This window comes from Lepisosteus oculatus, chromosome 3, assembly GCF_040954835.1.
Source record: "Lepisosteus oculatus isolate fLepOcu1 chromosome 3, fLepOcu1.hap2, whole genome shotgun sequence".
Classification (NCBI taxonomy): Eukaryota; Metazoa; Chordata; class Actinopteri; order Semionotiformes; family Lepisosteidae; genus Lepisosteus; species Lepisosteus oculatus.
In genome coordinates, this window is record NC_090698.1 from 74451035 (window position 1) to 74466739 (window position 15705).

A 15705-nucleotide genomic window follows, 5' to 3' on the forward strand; every position below is an offset into this window, starting at 1 on the left:
CTGCTCGCCAGGGCTCTAGTGCTGGGCTCGCCCGGGTCCGCTGTGAGCCCGCCGGCTGTGGTACTGAAGCTCCAGGAGGGTTCGGGCTCGGCCACTCGCGCCCTGCCCTCCCGCTGCAGGGATCCAGGGACAGACCTCACGAGCATCGGCACAGCCCAGTGATTCTGGGATCCCGTTGCACTCTGTGTCTGATGGACCGAACCCTGCAGGTTACTTTCCAACATATTAACGAAACTCTTGGATTCTGTAGAGTTTAGAGTACAGATTGCTTTCTACAATGATATGATATTGAGATCTTCGTTTCTGTGCAGATGTAAAGAGTGTCATTTTTCCAATACAGAAGTGTGTTTTGATTTTGAGATTGTCTAAAGTTTCTAGCCAAAGAGAGGGATTATAGCAAAATATTCATATTTATGGTAAATCTTTAAAATGTCCCTTCACTTGTAGTGAAGAAAACAATGACCACATACATTCAACTTCTCTCTTACTTTTGTGTTACACTTTATCAAGGGTTACCAGCAAATTATTTTCAAACGTATGCTGCCAATGTGCACAGCCTTGCTCTTCTCGTAAGCATGAGACTGGGATTTGTGAATTACAGGCTCAGGGCTGCAGCAGACAGTTTCCAGGGCAGTGGTGACTCCAGACGGAGACTCCTCTGTGCCTAAAGCAGCTGTGTGTTCAACTGGCTTCACCACGGCACAGGAAAATTCTCATCTACACTGTGAGGGGTGCAGCCTTCATGTCTGACTTGAGAAGATATTGCGCTTGTGTGCGAAACGTGGTGCCTCCAAACTCCCAGGAATTTTGGGGTGAACTGTGAGTTTTGTTCGAGGCCTCCGAGTGTGACGTGAGATAGGCAGTTTGTCACGGACACTCGAGGAACTGAAGGAAAGAGGCTCCTTGAAGGTCCTGTTCGTTCTTCCTGCCGCAGTGTCCCACTTCACCCCCAAGCTGTTCATGTGGACCAGTGCAGAGCATTGTGGGATCGCAGCCTGGCCAGTGTACCATCAAGGATCCTGGCTATATCTGTAATCACCCACGGTTCTGTGCACCCAGTCGCCTGCTCTGGTGGGAATATGATTCCTCCGTGGAAGTGGAGCTCCTCAGTATAAATAGCCCCATGTCTCGTCCTCACTCTGGCTAGAATACAGCGTGTAAAAATAGCGCTCTGGTCACACTGCGCCTTGTTGAGACCCTGTGAAATTCCTAAATGGCTGCCTCACTGGATTTTCATCTGCAGGCTCGGAAGCCTTCCTGACTGAAGGAATCCATTTTCATCCATCCATTTTCTAACTGCTTAATCCAGTACAGAGTCTCGGAGCCCACTGCTTGCCTATCCAGCCAGACACAAACTCACACCATGGCCAATTGTCCCAGACGCCAGTTAACCCACCAGTATGTCTTTCACTGTGGGAGATAACTGGAGCGCCTGGAGTCAAACTCACACAGACTCCACACAGACAGCGCCCCAGGAACTGAACCCAGGACCCCAGCAGTGTGAGACAGCAACGCTGATCACTGCACCACCCTGCCACCCTGATTCAAGGGAGGGAACAGGGAAAGAATCTTTCGATCATTCTAGGATGAAGAGTTTCAGCTGCAGAAGGATTCATGTGGTTTCTTTCACAAATAATAGTTTCTGCTGAAATACATATTTATACTGTATATAAATGTATTAATGTATGTGGTGTATTTATGTGGAGAATTTCACTTACACTCTTCAGTTTGCCCACTTTCTACAAAGCAGGATGGGAAATCTCTGCTTTCTAACACAGCTGCTGGTGCAAAGGAGCTCTGTGCCGTGAGACGGGTCTCTGTGTGTGTGTTCTCTGTGCCGTGAGACGGGTCTCTCTGTGTGTGTTCTCTGTGCCGTGAGACGGGTCTCTCTGTGCCGTGAGACGGGTCTCTCTGTGTGTGTTCTCTGTGCAGTGAGACGGGTCTCTGTGTGTTCTCTGTGCCGTGAGACTGGTCTCTGTGTGTGTTCTCTGTGCCGTGAGACGGGTCTCTGTGTGTGTGTTCTCTGTGCCGTGAGACGGGTCTCTGTGTGTGTGTTCTCTGTGCCGTGAGACGGGTCTCTCTGTGTGTGTTCTCTGTGCCGTGAGACGGGTCTCTCTGTGCCGTGAGACGTGTCTCTGTGTGTGTGTTCTCTGTGCCGTGAGACGGGTCTCTGTGTGTGTTCTCTGTGCCGTGAGACGGGTCTCTGTGTGTTCTCTGTGCAATGAGACGGATCTCTGTGTGTGTTCTCTGTGCCGTGAGACGGGTCTCTGTGTGTTCTCTGTGCAGTGAGACGGATCTCTGTGTGTTCTCTGTGCAGTGAGACGGGTCTCTGTGTGTTCTCTCCACAGTCGCAGTCCAAACCGGCATCGGCCACCCCCGTAGCCCAGACTGCCAGCATGAAGCCTGCAGATCCCAAGGTACGCAGTTCATTCTCCCTTCTTGACCACCAGGAGGCGCTCTCCAGAGCAGGTGAACTGGGGGTACTCCTGAAACCTGCAGGATCTACCAGAAAGGGAGCACTCCACTTGCACTTTTACCAACACCGGCAAAATTGTTTGTGATGACAAAAAATGAGATAAATGTGCTTTGATTTCTCTGACCTCAGATACGAAGAGTTGCAGATGTGCAACTACATATAGGCACATGGTTTGTGATTCAAGGATCCTCACAGATAAGTTCAGAGCTGTAAAATTTGGCAAATTTGCCAAGTAGTGTTAGCAAGTACCTAATTCTGAGTTGTTCAGGGCAGTACTCAGGGTGGCAGGACTGAGGGGCAGTACTCATAGAGCAGGGCTTGTGCCTGTTGCCTTGCCCTGTGTAAGAGCATTAAACCAACAGAACCAAGATGGACAACAGCAACAGAGCCTTAAATTAGTGTACTAGAGTGGCCAGTTGAAAAACCTCTGTTAGAAAGGTGTAATATCGCAGCACTATCCTGAATGAGCGCAGCGGTCGGGGGCAGAGAGCTGAGTCCAGGTGAGGACTGGTGAGCAGGCAGGCAAACAGAAGCACAATCTGAGCTCTCAATGGCAAGCAGAAGTCCAAGGCAAAGCATGAAGGATAATCTGCAAGAGAGCTCGAGGGAGGAAGTCGGGTTTGTCACGCAGAAGCCAGTCCAAAGCAAACTGGAAGCAGGCCAGACTGGAACACGGGAGAAGGCAGGCAGAGCTCAGGGGAAGATCCAGAGGCAGAGTCAGAGCGAGGTGTCATCAAAGTCAGCAGACAAGCAAGCACACGGCAATTGAGCTGAGAGGTACTGTCCGGGCTGGACTTCAGTACCCTGCTGGTTAAAGGTAAATGTTTGATTCATGCGCACAGGTAGATTCGATCTCCGGCCTGATCTTGTTTCACGGCAGCCGGATGCTTGCTGTGGTGTTTCAAGTGCGCAGATCCATGGGAGCAACTAGGACAAAACCTTAGCCTCTGGGCTGCTTGCTGTTTGAGCTGGTGGCTGTTTGAAAAGGTGTTGTCAGGATTCGGAGTCAGTGGGCGTTCTGTTCAGCAACAGCCTGCTGCTGCAGTCCCATTGTGTACCTGGGTGTGTGTCAGTCAGACCTGCAGCTTGTGCGCTGCCTCGCTGGTGCTGCTCTGTCCTCAGCTGTTAAAAGCGAGCTACTTACATAGTGATAGAAATTTATTACAGGTATTCTCTCTTAAATTTGCTTTGGTATTTTCCTACTGTTGATATCCTTTGTAAAAGATTAAAGTATCTGTATCCACGGGGACAGACTTGGCATGTTGACTCCTGTGTTTGAGGACAGAGGCTTGTGATTACACTTGGCTACAGCACTGTGGCTATAAATAATACAGCCTGTTGATATTGTTGCCAGTTTCACCCTGAGAGAAAGCTAATCATGAAATACCCCTGGAAACAATTGTGATCAGTGTTAACTGAAGAATGAAAGTTGGAGTCTTGTTTTCCAGAAACTCTATAGGTTTGTGTTTGCATAGCATTGTGATACAAAACAAGACTGGTAAACAGTGCTGCTGGATTTACTCTGGGACACTCTGAGTACAGTAAGTTGTTTGTGGAGAGAAAACAGCTCAGGCCCAGGGCAGAGTCCTCATGGCTCAGCTGTGCTTCCCAAATCAGCTGCTCGCCCTGCAGGCAGAAGCTCATCGCGAGCCCCTGCCTGAGCCCCAGCATGCAGCCTGTATCTCTCAGACTCTGCTGGAACCAAGGAGAGGATTGAAAAGGCAAACAGATCTGTGCAGAATTCGTAACTTCCAGAGGGATTTTGATAGCCCTGTTCTGAATGCGGCATCGTCTTCGAAGATACAGCCTGGTTTATGATTTTGCTGGAATGCTGCGTTGTTCCTCTCTGTGTCGGATAAGCCACAAGGACTCTGTGTCATCTAATGGATTGCTGCGATGTTTCTCGTTGGCTCCTTGCTGGGAGGTTGCAGGTTCAGCTCCCATGTGGGGCACAGCTCTCGTGTCCTGGAGCCAGGGTGCTCCGCTCAGCCTGCTCCGGACAAACACACGGCTTCAGACAGCCGCACCGGTCGGTGAAGTGTGTGTCAGCAGAGGGAGAAGCTGGTGTGTGTGTGTGGGATGGGAGGGGGGCGCATGTGTGTCAGGTGTTTGAAATGCCTTCTCCATCTCGTAGAAAGCACCGCCGTCGCCCGCCAAATCGGCCGCACCGGCCGCCGCCGCGGCCAGCAAGGGCAAGCCAGAGGGCAAGCCGAAAGAGGCACCGCAGCAGGTCCCCAAGGAGCCGCCCAAGGTAGGCCTCCTCACTCCTGCGCCCTGCGCGTGACTCCAGCCCCGGCGCCCTCATGCTGGGGGAGACGGGCTCTTGGCTCCGACCTGTCTGCTGAACCGCTTCACCGCTAAGCTCCGAAACGATCCCCTGTGTCGTCTCTTTTTTGCACTTCGACCAGTTGGAAGTTTCTGTCACAGAATCAAGTACGTCTTTCAGATCTTCATCTTGGAAAATTCTTTGCCATTCAGTGAGAGTGTCTTTGGCTGGGTCAGGAGATGTGGCGTGCTGAGGGCCAGTTCAGTAGCCGACCCGTTTCCCTGCAGTGCAGCTCCCTGCTCCGGGTGCCGTGTGGAGTGTCGTCCTTGTGACGGGCTCCTCCGGCCGCTCGGACACAACTGACAGGTGGAGGCCATAGCTCTTGGGCAGGAAGCCAGTTGGAAGGGAGAAGTACTGGCAGTGAACCTGTTGGAGCTGCTTTCTCACAGCTCTCTCTGGTCTCAGAGGGGCGCAGAGCTCAGTCAGCGTCCTTGGTCAGGAACCCTGCGGCCAGCAGACAACATCTCTCTGATGGGGCTGATGAGGGACGGGGACAGAGGACAGTTTCGCTCCCTGTGTGGGACAGAGCTGTCTCCTCAGAGCAGCGGGGATGATGACCACGGTCTGGAAAGGGATGGGGTTTCTCTGCAGGATCTGGAGCACATCTTTTTACCTTGCTGGGTTTAAAATGGTATTACAGGCCAGTGAGGGCAAACATTGACAAAACTCAAAAACGTAACGATGGCCATGGACAGACCGTATAGTGATTGTTAAGTCATTGTGGGGTCCTGATGATTAATTATTAGATTTAATACTACAGGGATTAGTCGACATAATGCTTCATAAATTCATAAATCTGATGCTTCATAAATTTCTTTTTTTGACGATTTATACTAGTAAGACCTAAATGTAAAATGTAACATTTAGCTGTACGGAGGACAAGATGTACATATTCCACGTGAAACATTGAGAAGACACCCTGCACGGTTCAATTACTGGCCAAGGGGCTCATGGGAAAGCCTTGGAGTTTCGCTCCCTGTGTGGGACAGAGCTGTCTCCTCAGAGCAGCGGGGCTGATGAGGGACGGGGACAGAGGACAGTTTCGCTCCCTGTGTGGGACAGAGCTGTCTCCTCAGAGCAGCGGGGCTGATGAGGGACGGGGACAGACAGTTGCCCCAGGGGGTTAGCCCACACAGACTTCAGATGCCGCCGGTGTCCGCGAGCCGGTTTGCGTGGGCTGGGGTGTCTCGCTGTGGCGAGTGAGTGAGCCGCTCCTGTGTCTTGCAGCCCGCGGTGGAGAAGGCCGCAGTGAGCGCCACCTGCGCTGCCGGTGTGGGGAGTGCCGAGGTAGGTAACAGCAGCGTGGCTGCGGCCTGCTGGGAATCTGTCTGCGCGGGGTGAGGTGGGGTGAGGCGGGGTGAGGCTAGGGAGAGGCGGTTGTGAGACTGGGGTGATTCGGGGGGAGACTAGGGTGAGGCAGGGGTGAGGTGGGGTGAGGCGGTTGTGAGACTGGGGTGATTCGGGGGGAGACTAGGGTGAAGCAGGGGTGATTCGGGGGGAGACTAGGGTGAGGCAGGGGTGAGTGAGACTCCTCGGGGGTGGGTTTGAAAACCCTTGCTTGTTATGGTCTTCCACATGTATGACTTTCATCTGAGTGTGTTACACACTTCTAACAGTTGTCACTTTTGGTTCAAACATCTTTTCGATCTGGGCTGCATCCTGACCCTGGGGTGAGTTGTGCAACAGCATTGTGTGTTGTAATGGCTGTTGCACTTCAAGCACTGGGCTGTTGTGTCACGGAGGTGCTTTCACGCAGACGTAGTGTCACTACCGGTGAAATATCCTTCATGTTACTGCCTCTGCTGCACACAGCTGTCAAGGGTCCTGCCAGGGCACATTTTCAGGGGAGCTGAGCCTGTTCGGGTGTCGTGTGTCTCCTGGTGTCCTTTCAAAATCTTTCTCGTTCAGTGAGGGCTGTGTGAAACATACAACGCAGGCAAGTTAATTCCAGGAGCTTGGAAATGTTTTGAGCAGCAATACGCCAGTTTGGAGCTTACCAGAAAACGTCCTTCAAGCTGAGCACTGATGGAGATTGTGGAACACGGTTTCCTACACAAGGACCGTCACCCGAGAGGCTTGTCCCTGGGTGTTCAGAGCTGGTGGGTGTTGTTCGGGGTTTGGATCCGGTTCCGGTGGCTCCGGGAATCTGATCCGGGTCTGGGCTTCCTTGCAGGCGAAGAAGCACGCGGCTGACCCCTTCGACGCGCTGGCGGGAACCCTCCCCCCTGCGGAGCCCCCAGCCCCTAAAGCCCCCAAGTTCACGGGCCCCGAGGTGCAGGAGGTAGGTGTCTGGGGCACGGGCGTGGCGCTCCGGCGTTTCGGAATTCCCTCCCGCTGCTCGGTGGCCTGGGCTTGTCTCGTACTGTCCAGCAAGCTGTGTGTTTCTGTCTGGCCATGTTCAACCAATCAGTCAATCAGTTAGATTAACCACCTGTTATCTGTAAGAGCTTCATCCTACAGAGGGACGTGCCAGCAGACTCCCTGGACACGACTCCAGAAGTAAATAGACTGGATCAAGGGCTTCCTGATCTCTCTGATTTACACAAGGCTAAAAACAATGGAGCTTGCAAATTCCACCTGCAGTCTGCCTTTCCTAATTCATGATGTAGTAGTTTCACTATATTCTGGAGTATACTGTACTGTACTCTGGAGTGCACTTCACTGTACTCTGGGTTTATACTCCACTGCACTCTGGAGTACGGGTCTCTGGAGTATACTACACTGCATACTGTAGTGCAGTGCTCTGTATCTGGAGTGCAGCACTTGCATGACAGCTCTGAATGGAGGACCTATCCTCTTGCTCTTCTGCTGTTCCTGCAGAAAACAGTCACCTCAGAGAAAGGAGTCCGTGTCGGGGAGAGAGAAGACACACTCCCGCCGGAGTACAGGCTGAAGGAGGAGACAGTAAGAACGCCGTCCCTGCTCCTGTCTGACTGTCGCAGAGCCTATCAGGGCAGAGGTCCTGCATGAACTAACCTGTGTTTCTTCGCCAGGGGAAAGGCACGCCTGCACCCAAGAAGGAGGAGAAGCCAGAGGTGTGTGCAGCTCTCCTGGACTGGGGTCTCGTGTGAGATCGCTCAGCACAGACTGTAGATTTCCTCAGGACAGCTGTGATGCTGAAACAGCAGCAGCAGCAAGTTCAGTTCTAGCATCTCGATGAGAGAAATAATAATAAAATAATAATTCAAAAAAACTATTTTATATAGCGCCTTTAAAGGTGGCTTCTCAAAGCGCTTTACAGAATGACAACAACAATAAATAAGAATACACAAGATAAAACACAATTACAATATATAGAGGAGACCGTGGATGGTGGTACTAGGAAGAGCAGAGGGGTGAAGAATGGAACAGTTCAGTAAAGGCTTTTCTGAAGAAGAAGGTTTTGAGTCTGGATTTGAAGGAGTTTAGAGAAGGTGACTCTCTGATATCCTTGGGCAGAGAGAACCAGAGCTTGGGGGCATAACAGGAGAAGGCCCTGTCACCCATACAATGTAGACGGGCTTGGGGGACAGTAAGGAGAGCAGAATTAGAATTGCGAAGGTTGTGAGGTGAGGAGTAGGGCGATAATAGTTCAGACAGGTACTAAGGTGCCAAGCCATGCAGAGCCTTGTAGGTGAGCATGAGGATTTTAAAGTCTACACGGAATTTGACCGGAAGCCAGTGCAAGGACTCCAGGATAGGAGTAATGTGATCATTTACACTAGACCAGGTCAAGATTCTGGCTGCTGAATTTTGGACATACTGCAGTTTGTTCAAAGTAGATGTAGATACCCCAGCGAGAAGAGCATTACAGTAGTCAATTTGAGAGAACACAAATGTGTTGATCAGCTTTTCAGCCAGTTAGTGATAGCGTATGGTGTAGTCTAGCGATTATTTCTGAGATGAAAAAAAATTGTTTTGACAATATGCTGCACATGTGGGTCAAATGTTAAGCCAGAGTCGAATATAACCCCAAGGGTTTTCAATTTAGATTGAAGCTCAAGTACAGAACCATCTACATATAGGGTTACAGGACTGGCTTTGTGAAGTTGATGGGGGGTGCCAATAAGCATGACTTCAGTCTTGTCGCAGTTAAGATGAAGGAAATTTTGAGTCATCCAAATTTTTCTGTATGAGATGCAGTTAGATAGAATAGACAGCCATATCAGTGTCTGGTTTGGTATGGATGTATATTTGAGTATCGTCAGGATAGAAATGATAGCTGAGGCCATGTGATCTTAAAAGCTGACCAAGTGGAAACATGTAAATGCTGAAGAGCAAGGGGCCCAGTATTGAGCCCTGAGGAACACCAGACTTAACAAGACCAATTTCAGACCTGTACCCATTAAGAGAGACAAAGTGGCAGCGATCAGTGAGGTAAGATTTGAACCATTTGAGAGCAGTGTCAGAAACTCCAAACACAGTGTCAGGGCTCCATTGCAGAGCTGTGGCAGAACTGAGCAGTCTGCAGCTTTAGCAGGGAGCTCAGAGGCAGGGCAGTGTTGGAGGAGCCCGGCAGCCTGTCCGGTGTGCGTTGTTGTGGTTGTGTGTGGAGCTGTGGGGGCTGAGGCTGCTGTGCTGCTCCAGTGAGAGACTCTGCCAGCCCCTCCTCACAGCTCAGCAGCTCTTCCTGCTCCCTGTGTGCAGAAGCCCATAGACGAGGCAGCAGCACTGGACGCCCTGTCAGGAGACTTCGTCTCCCCTGCAGCTGCGCCCTCTGTCCAGGCCCCCGTGGTGAAGCCCCCACAGCCCCCCCTGCAGGTAGGCACTGAGCACAGCAGCTGAACATCTCCTCTTAGGCTGTGAGAGCAGGGGTGACACTCTGGAGCTCCCTCTTCATGTGCCTGGTGAAGTCGTGTCGGGGGTCTCTGACAGGTCTGCAGTGCAGAGGGGCTGCAGTGTGTCCCCCAGGGTGGGGCTGCACTCACTGGGGGTGAAGTGGCTCTTCAGCTACATGGAAAGTGCTTTGGGATCCTTTCAGGTGAAGAGTGTTGTGTAAATATAAGGAATTATTCTCATGATTCGTTATTGTGACTGAGTGTAATTCTAATGCAGTGTGAGGTTTGCAGTCTGTATTTTGAGCTGTAAGATGTTGGCTCTTGTATTCACACTGATAGATTTCACCTGCTGGTCACTGCGTCAGACAGGCTGTTCGTATCTTCAGTTTGAGTTCGCGACCTGAAATCGCCCGTCAGACTTCTTGAGCACAAGAGGCCTCCTGGGGCGGAGAGGTGCTCCTGTGGAGCGGCTGTGCGGTCCTGTCCGTGTGACTCACGCCTCCCCATTTCCTCTCTCTGGGCAGAAGGCGAAGGAGGACACAGCAGCGCTGGACGCCCTGGCAGGAGACTTCGTCTCCCCTGTAGCTGCAGCCTCTGTCCAGGCCCCCGTGGTGAAGCCCCCACAGCCCCCCCTGCAGGTAGGCACTGAGCACACCAGCCTGAGCTATTTTGTGAGTTCAGTCATTCCTGAGTATTTCATTTCTCTATGCGTTCTTTTCTCTCTTCTAGAAATCAGACGGCAAGCCTGCAGCTGGCGCTGACCGCTCTCCAGCTCCCCCTGCTGACAAGAAGGCCAAAGCTGAGCAGGTAGAGCACAGCTCTCCAGGGCCCCCCCTGCTGGTCATTCCTGGGCACTGGCCCACAGCAGTGGACCGATCATCCCCCAGTCAGAGGGGCCGCACAGGATACCGAGCCCCTGTCGTGTCTGAGCCACGGGAGTGTTACTTCGTGTTTCGCTGGTGTCTCTCTCTTCAGTGGTTGCCCTGAACGGAGAGCAGGAGAGTCCTGCGCTGTGAGATCTCATCGCTCTCTCCTCTGTGTTCAGAAAGGTGCCGGCGTGGCCTCGTCTCCGAAGCCCCCTGCTGACAAGAAGCCCAAGACGGAGGAGGTGAGCGCCGGGCCTGAGCGCCGCCGGGCCGGTCCAGCTGTGCGGCCAGGGGCCGACACTGGTGCTGCAGCAGTGTGTCCCTGGAGCCGCTCTGACCTTGTCCCTGTGCTGCCTTCTCAGGAGCCCTCCATGTCCCTGGACGCTCTGAGTGCCCTGGGAGACACGCTGGCGGCTCCGGAGCCGACGCCAGAGCCCCCCCGGCCCCTCCCGAAGGACATCGTGACGGTAGGCAGAGCTGGAGCCGGCGCCGGTGTGCTTCCTGCTGGGCCAGATCCCGGATCTCCTCTGGGCTCCGAGCGGGAGCAGCTGGAGCAGGAAGCGAGAGTGGAAAAGCAGCGATCGTCTCTGAGCTGCGGGGCTGCGGGGGCTGTGATGTGACTGTGTGTCCTGTTCTGCTGGCAGGAAAAGATCAAGGCAGAGAAAGGAGTCCGTGTCGGGGAGAGAGAAGACACACTCCCGCCGGAGTACAGGCTGAAGGAGGAGACAGTAAGAACGCCGTCCCTGCTCCTGTCTGACTGTCGCAGAGCCTATCAGGGCAGAGGTCCTGCATGAACTAACCTGTGTTTCTTCGCCAGGGGAAAGGCACGCCTGCACCCAAGAAGGAGGAGAAGCCAGAGGTGTGTGCAGCTCTCCTGGACTGGGGTCTCGTGTGAGATCGCTCAGCTCAGACTGTAGATTTCCTCAGGACAGCTGTGATGCTGAAACAGCAGCAGCAGCAAGTTCAGTTCTAGCATCTCGATAAGAGAAATAATAATAAAATAATAATTCAAAAAAACTATTTTATATAGCGCCTTTAAAGGTGGCTTCTCAAAGCGCTTTACAGAATGACAACAACAATAAATAAGAAGAATACACAAGATAAAACACAATTACAATATACAGAGGAGACCGTGGATGGTGGTACTAAGAAGAGCAGAGGGGTGAAGAATGGAACAGTTCAGTAAAGGCTTTTCTGAAGAAGAAGGTTTTGAGTCTGGATTTGAAGGAGTTTAGAGAAGGTGACTCTCTGATATCCTTGGGCAGAGAGTACCAGAGCTTGGGGGCATAACAGGAGAAGGCCCTGTCACCCATACAATGTAGACGGGCTTGGGGGACAGTAAGGAGAGCAGAATTAGAATTGCGAAGGTTGTGAGGTGGGGAGTAGGGCGATAATAGTTCAGACAGGTACTGAGGTGCCAAGCCATGCAGAGCCTTGTAGGTGAGCATGAGGATTTTAAAGTCTACACGGAATTTGACCGGAAGCCAGTGCAAGGACTCCAGGATAGGAGTAATGTGATCATTTAAACTAGACCAGGTCAAGATTCTGGCTGCTGAATTTTGGACATACTGCAGTTTGTTCAAAGTAGATGTAGATACCCCAGCGAGGAGAGCATTACAGTAGTCAATTTGAGAGGACACAAATGTGTTGATCAGCTTTTCAGCCACAGTTAGTGATAGCGTAGGGTGTAGTCTAGCGATTATTTCTGAGATTAAAAATTGTTTTGACAATATGCTGCACATGTGGGTCAAATGTTAAGCCAGAGTCGAATATAACCCCAAGGGTTTTCAATTTAGATTGAAGCTCAAGTACAGAACCATCTACAGGTAGGGTTACAGGACTGGCTTTGTGAAGTTGATGGGGGGTGCCAATAAGCATGACTTCAGTCTTGTCGCAGTTAAGATGAAGGAAATTTTGAGTCATCCAAATTTTTCTGTATGAGATGCAGTTAGATAGAATAGACAGCCATATCAGTGTCTGGTTTGGTATGGATGTATATTTGAGTATCGTCAGCATAGAAATTATAGCTGAGGCCATGTGATCTTAAAAGCTGACCAAGTGGAAACATGTAAATGCTGAAGAGCAAGGGGCCCAGTATTGAGCCCTGAGGAACACCAGACTTAACAAGACCAATTTCAGACCTGTACCCATTAAGAGAGACAAAGTGGCAGCGATCAGTGAGGTAAGATTTGAACCATTTGAGAGCAGTGTCAGAAACTCCAAACACAGTGTCAGAGCTCCATTGCAGAGCTGTGGCAGAGCTGAGCAGTCTGCAGCTTTAGCAGGGAGCTCTGAGGCAGGGCAGTGTTGGAGGAGCCCGGCAGCCTGTCCGGTGTGCGTTGTTGTGGTTGTGTGTGGAGCTGTGGGGGCTGAGGCTGCTGTGCTGCTCCAGTGAGAGACTCTGCCAGCCCCTCCTCACAGCTCAGCAGCTCTTCCTGCTCCCTGTGTGCAGAAGCCCATAGACGAGGCAGCAGCGCTGGACGCCCTGTCAGGAGACTTCGTCTCCCCTGCAGCTGCGCCCTCTGTCCAGGCCCCCGTGGTGAAGCCCCCACAGCCCCCCCTGCAGGTAGGCACTGAGCACAGCAGCTGAACATCTCCTCTTAGGCTGTGAGAGCAGGGGTGACACTCTGGAGCTCCCTCTTCATGTGCCTGATGAAGTCGTGTCGGGGGTCTCTGACAGGTCTGCAGTGCAGAGGGGCTGCAGTGTGTCCCCCAGGGTGGGGCTGCACTCACTGGGGGTGAAGTGGCTCTTCAGTTACTTGGAAAGTGCTTTGGGATCCTTTCAGGTGAAGAGTGTTGTGTAAATATAAGGAATTATTCTCATGATTCGTTATTGTGACTGAGTGTAATTCTAATGCAGTGTGAGGTTTGCAGTCTGTATTTTGGGCTGTAAGATGTTGGCTCTTGTATTCACACTGATAGATTTCACCTGCTGGTCACTGCGTCAGCCAGGCTGTTCGTATCTTCGGTTTGAGCTCGCGACCTGAAATCGCCCGTCAGACTTCTTGAGCACAAGAGGCCTCCTGGGGCGGAGAGGTGCTCCTGTGGAACGGCTGTGCGGTCCTGTCCGTGTGACTCACGCCTCCCCATTTCCTCTCTCTGGGCAGAAGGCGAAGGAGGACACAGCAGCGCTGGACGCCCTGGCAGGAGACTTCGTCTCCCCTGTAGCTGCAGCCTCTGTCCAGGCCCCCGTGGTGAAGCCCCCACAGCCCCCCCTGCAGGTAGGCACTGAGCACAGCAGCCTGAGCTATTTTGTGAGTTCAGTCATTCCTGAGTATTTCATTTCTCTATGCGTTCTTTTCTCTCTTCTAGAAATCAGACGGCAAACCTGCAGCTGGCGCTGACCGCTCTCCAGCTCCCCCTGCTGACAAGAAGGCCAAAGCTGAGCAGGTAGAGCACAGCTCTCCAGGGCCCCCCCTGCTGGTCATTTCTGGGCACTGGCCCACAGCAGTGGACCGATCATCCCCCAGTCAGAGGGGCCGCACAGGATACCGAGCCCCTGTCGTGTCTGAGCCACGGGAGTGTTACTTCGTGTTTCGCTGGTGTCTCTCTCTTCAGTGGTTGCCCTGAACGGAGAGCAGGAGAGTCCTGCGCTGTGAGATCTCATCGCTCTCTCCTCTGTGTTCAGAAAGGTGCCGGCGTGGCGTCGTCTCCGAAGCCCCCTGCTGACAAGAAGCCCAAGACGGAGGAGGTGAGCGCCGGGCCTGAGCGCCGCCGGGCCGGTCCAGCTGTGCGGCCAGGGGCCGACACTGGTGCTGCAGCAGTGTGTCCCTGGAGCCGCTCTGACCTTGTCCCTGTGCTGCCTTCTCAGGAGCCCTCCATGTCCCTGGACGCTCTGAGTGCCCTGGGAGACACGCTGGCGGCTCCGGAGCCGACGCCAGAGCCCCCCCGGCCCCTCCCGAAGGACATCGTGACGGTAGGCAGAGCTGGAGCCGGCGCCGGTGTGCTTCCTGCTGGGCCAGATCCCGGATCTCCTCTGGGCTCCGAGCGGGAGCAGCTGGAGCAGGAAGCGAGAGTGGAAAAGCAGCGATCGTCTCTGAGCTGCGGGGCTGCGGGGGCTGTGATCTGACTGTGTGTCCTGTTCTGCTGGCAGGAAAAGATCAAGGCAGAGAAAGGAGTCCGTGTCGGGGAGAGAGAAGACACACTCCCGCCGGAGTACAGGCTGAAGGAGGAGACAGTAAGAACGCCGTCCCTGCTCCTGTCTAACTGTCGCAGAGCCTGTCAGGGCAGAGGTCCTGCATGAACTAACCTGTGTTTCTTCGCCAGGGGAAAGGCACGCCTGCACCCAAGAAGGAGGAGAAGCCAGAGGTGTGTGCAGCTCTCCTGGACTGGGGTCTCGTGTGAGATCGCTCAGCTCAGACTGTAGATTTCCTCAGGACAGCTGTGATGCTGAAACAGCAGCAGCAGCAAGTTCAGTTCTAGCATCTCGATGAGAGAAATAATAATAAAATAATAATTCAAAAAAACTATTTTATATAGCGCCTTTAAAGGTGGCTTCTCAAAGCGCTTTACAGAATGACAACAACAATAAATAAGAAGAATACACAAGATAAAACACAATTACAATATACAGAGGAGACGGTGGATGGTGGTACTAAGAAGAGCAGAGGGGTGAAGAATGGAACAGTTCAGTAAAGGCTTTTCTGAAGAAGAAGGTTTTGAGTCTGGATTTGAAGGAGTTTAGAGAAGGTGACTCTCTGATATCCTTGGGCAGAGAGTACCAGAGCTTGGGGGCATAACAGGAGAAGGCCCTGTCACCCATACAATGTAGACGGGCTTGGGGGACAGTAAGGAGAGCAGAATTAGAATTGCGAAGTTTGTGAGGTGGGGAGTAGGGCGATAATAGTTCAGACAGGTACTGAGGTGCCAAGCCATGCAGAGCCTTGTAGGTGAGCATGAGGATTTTAAAGTCTACACGGAATTTGACCGGAAGCCAGTGCAAGGACTCCAGGATAGGAGTAATGTGATCATTTACACTAGACCAGGTCAAGATTCTGGCTGCTGAATTTTGGACATACTGCAGTTTGTTCAAAGTAGATGTAGAAACCCCAGCGAGTAGAGCATTACAGTAGTCAATTTGAGAGAACACAAATGTGTTGATCAGCTTTTCAGCCACAGTTAGTGATAGCGTAGGGTGTAGTCTAGCGATTATTTCTGAGATGAAAAAAAATTGTTTTGACAATATGCTGCACATGTGGGTCAAATGTTAAGCCAGAGTCGAATATAACCCCAAGGGTTTTCAATTTAGATTGAAGCTCAAGTACAGAACCATCTACATAT

At 52.2% G+C, this 15705-nt stretch overlaps 1 protein-coding gene across 6 annotated transcripts in view; it reads left to right on the top strand.

The window, feature by feature from the left end:
- cast (calpastatin) overlaps positions 1-15705 on the top strand; it is a 55002-nt gene that overhangs the window by 32444 nt on the left and 6853 nt on the right. For all 6 annotated transcript variants that reach the window (XM_069187545.1, XM_069187543.1, XM_069187542.1 and 3 more), the window contains 20 exons: positions 2349-2417; positions 4611-4727; positions 6030-6089; positions 6976-7083; positions 7623-7706; positions 7796-7837; positions 9429-9542; positions 10084-10197; positions 10289-10366; positions 10605-10667; positions 10788-10892; positions 11070-11153; positions 11243-11284; positions 12878-12991; positions 13533-13646; positions 13738-13815; positions 14054-14116; positions 14237-14341; positions 14519-14602; positions 14692-14733. In XM_069187545.1, the coding sequence (XP_069043646.1) occupies positions 2349-2417; positions 4611-4727; positions 6030-6089; positions 6976-7083; positions 7623-7706; positions 7796-7837; positions 9429-9542; positions 10084-10197; positions 10289-10366; positions 10605-10667; positions 10788-10892; positions 11070-11153; positions 11243-11284; positions 12878-12991; positions 13533-13646; positions 13738-13815; positions 14054-14116; positions 14237-14341; positions 14519-14602; positions 14692-14733 (1680 nt within the window). The remainder of the gene's footprint in view (positions 1-2348; positions 2418-4610; positions 4728-6029; positions 6090-6975; positions 7084-7622; positions 7707-7795; positions 7838-9428; positions 9543-10083; positions 10198-10288; positions 10367-10604; positions 10668-10787; positions 10893-11069; positions 11154-11242; positions 11285-12877; positions 12992-13532; positions 13647-13737; positions 13816-14053; positions 14117-14236; positions 14342-14518; positions 14603-14691; positions 14734-15705) is intronic.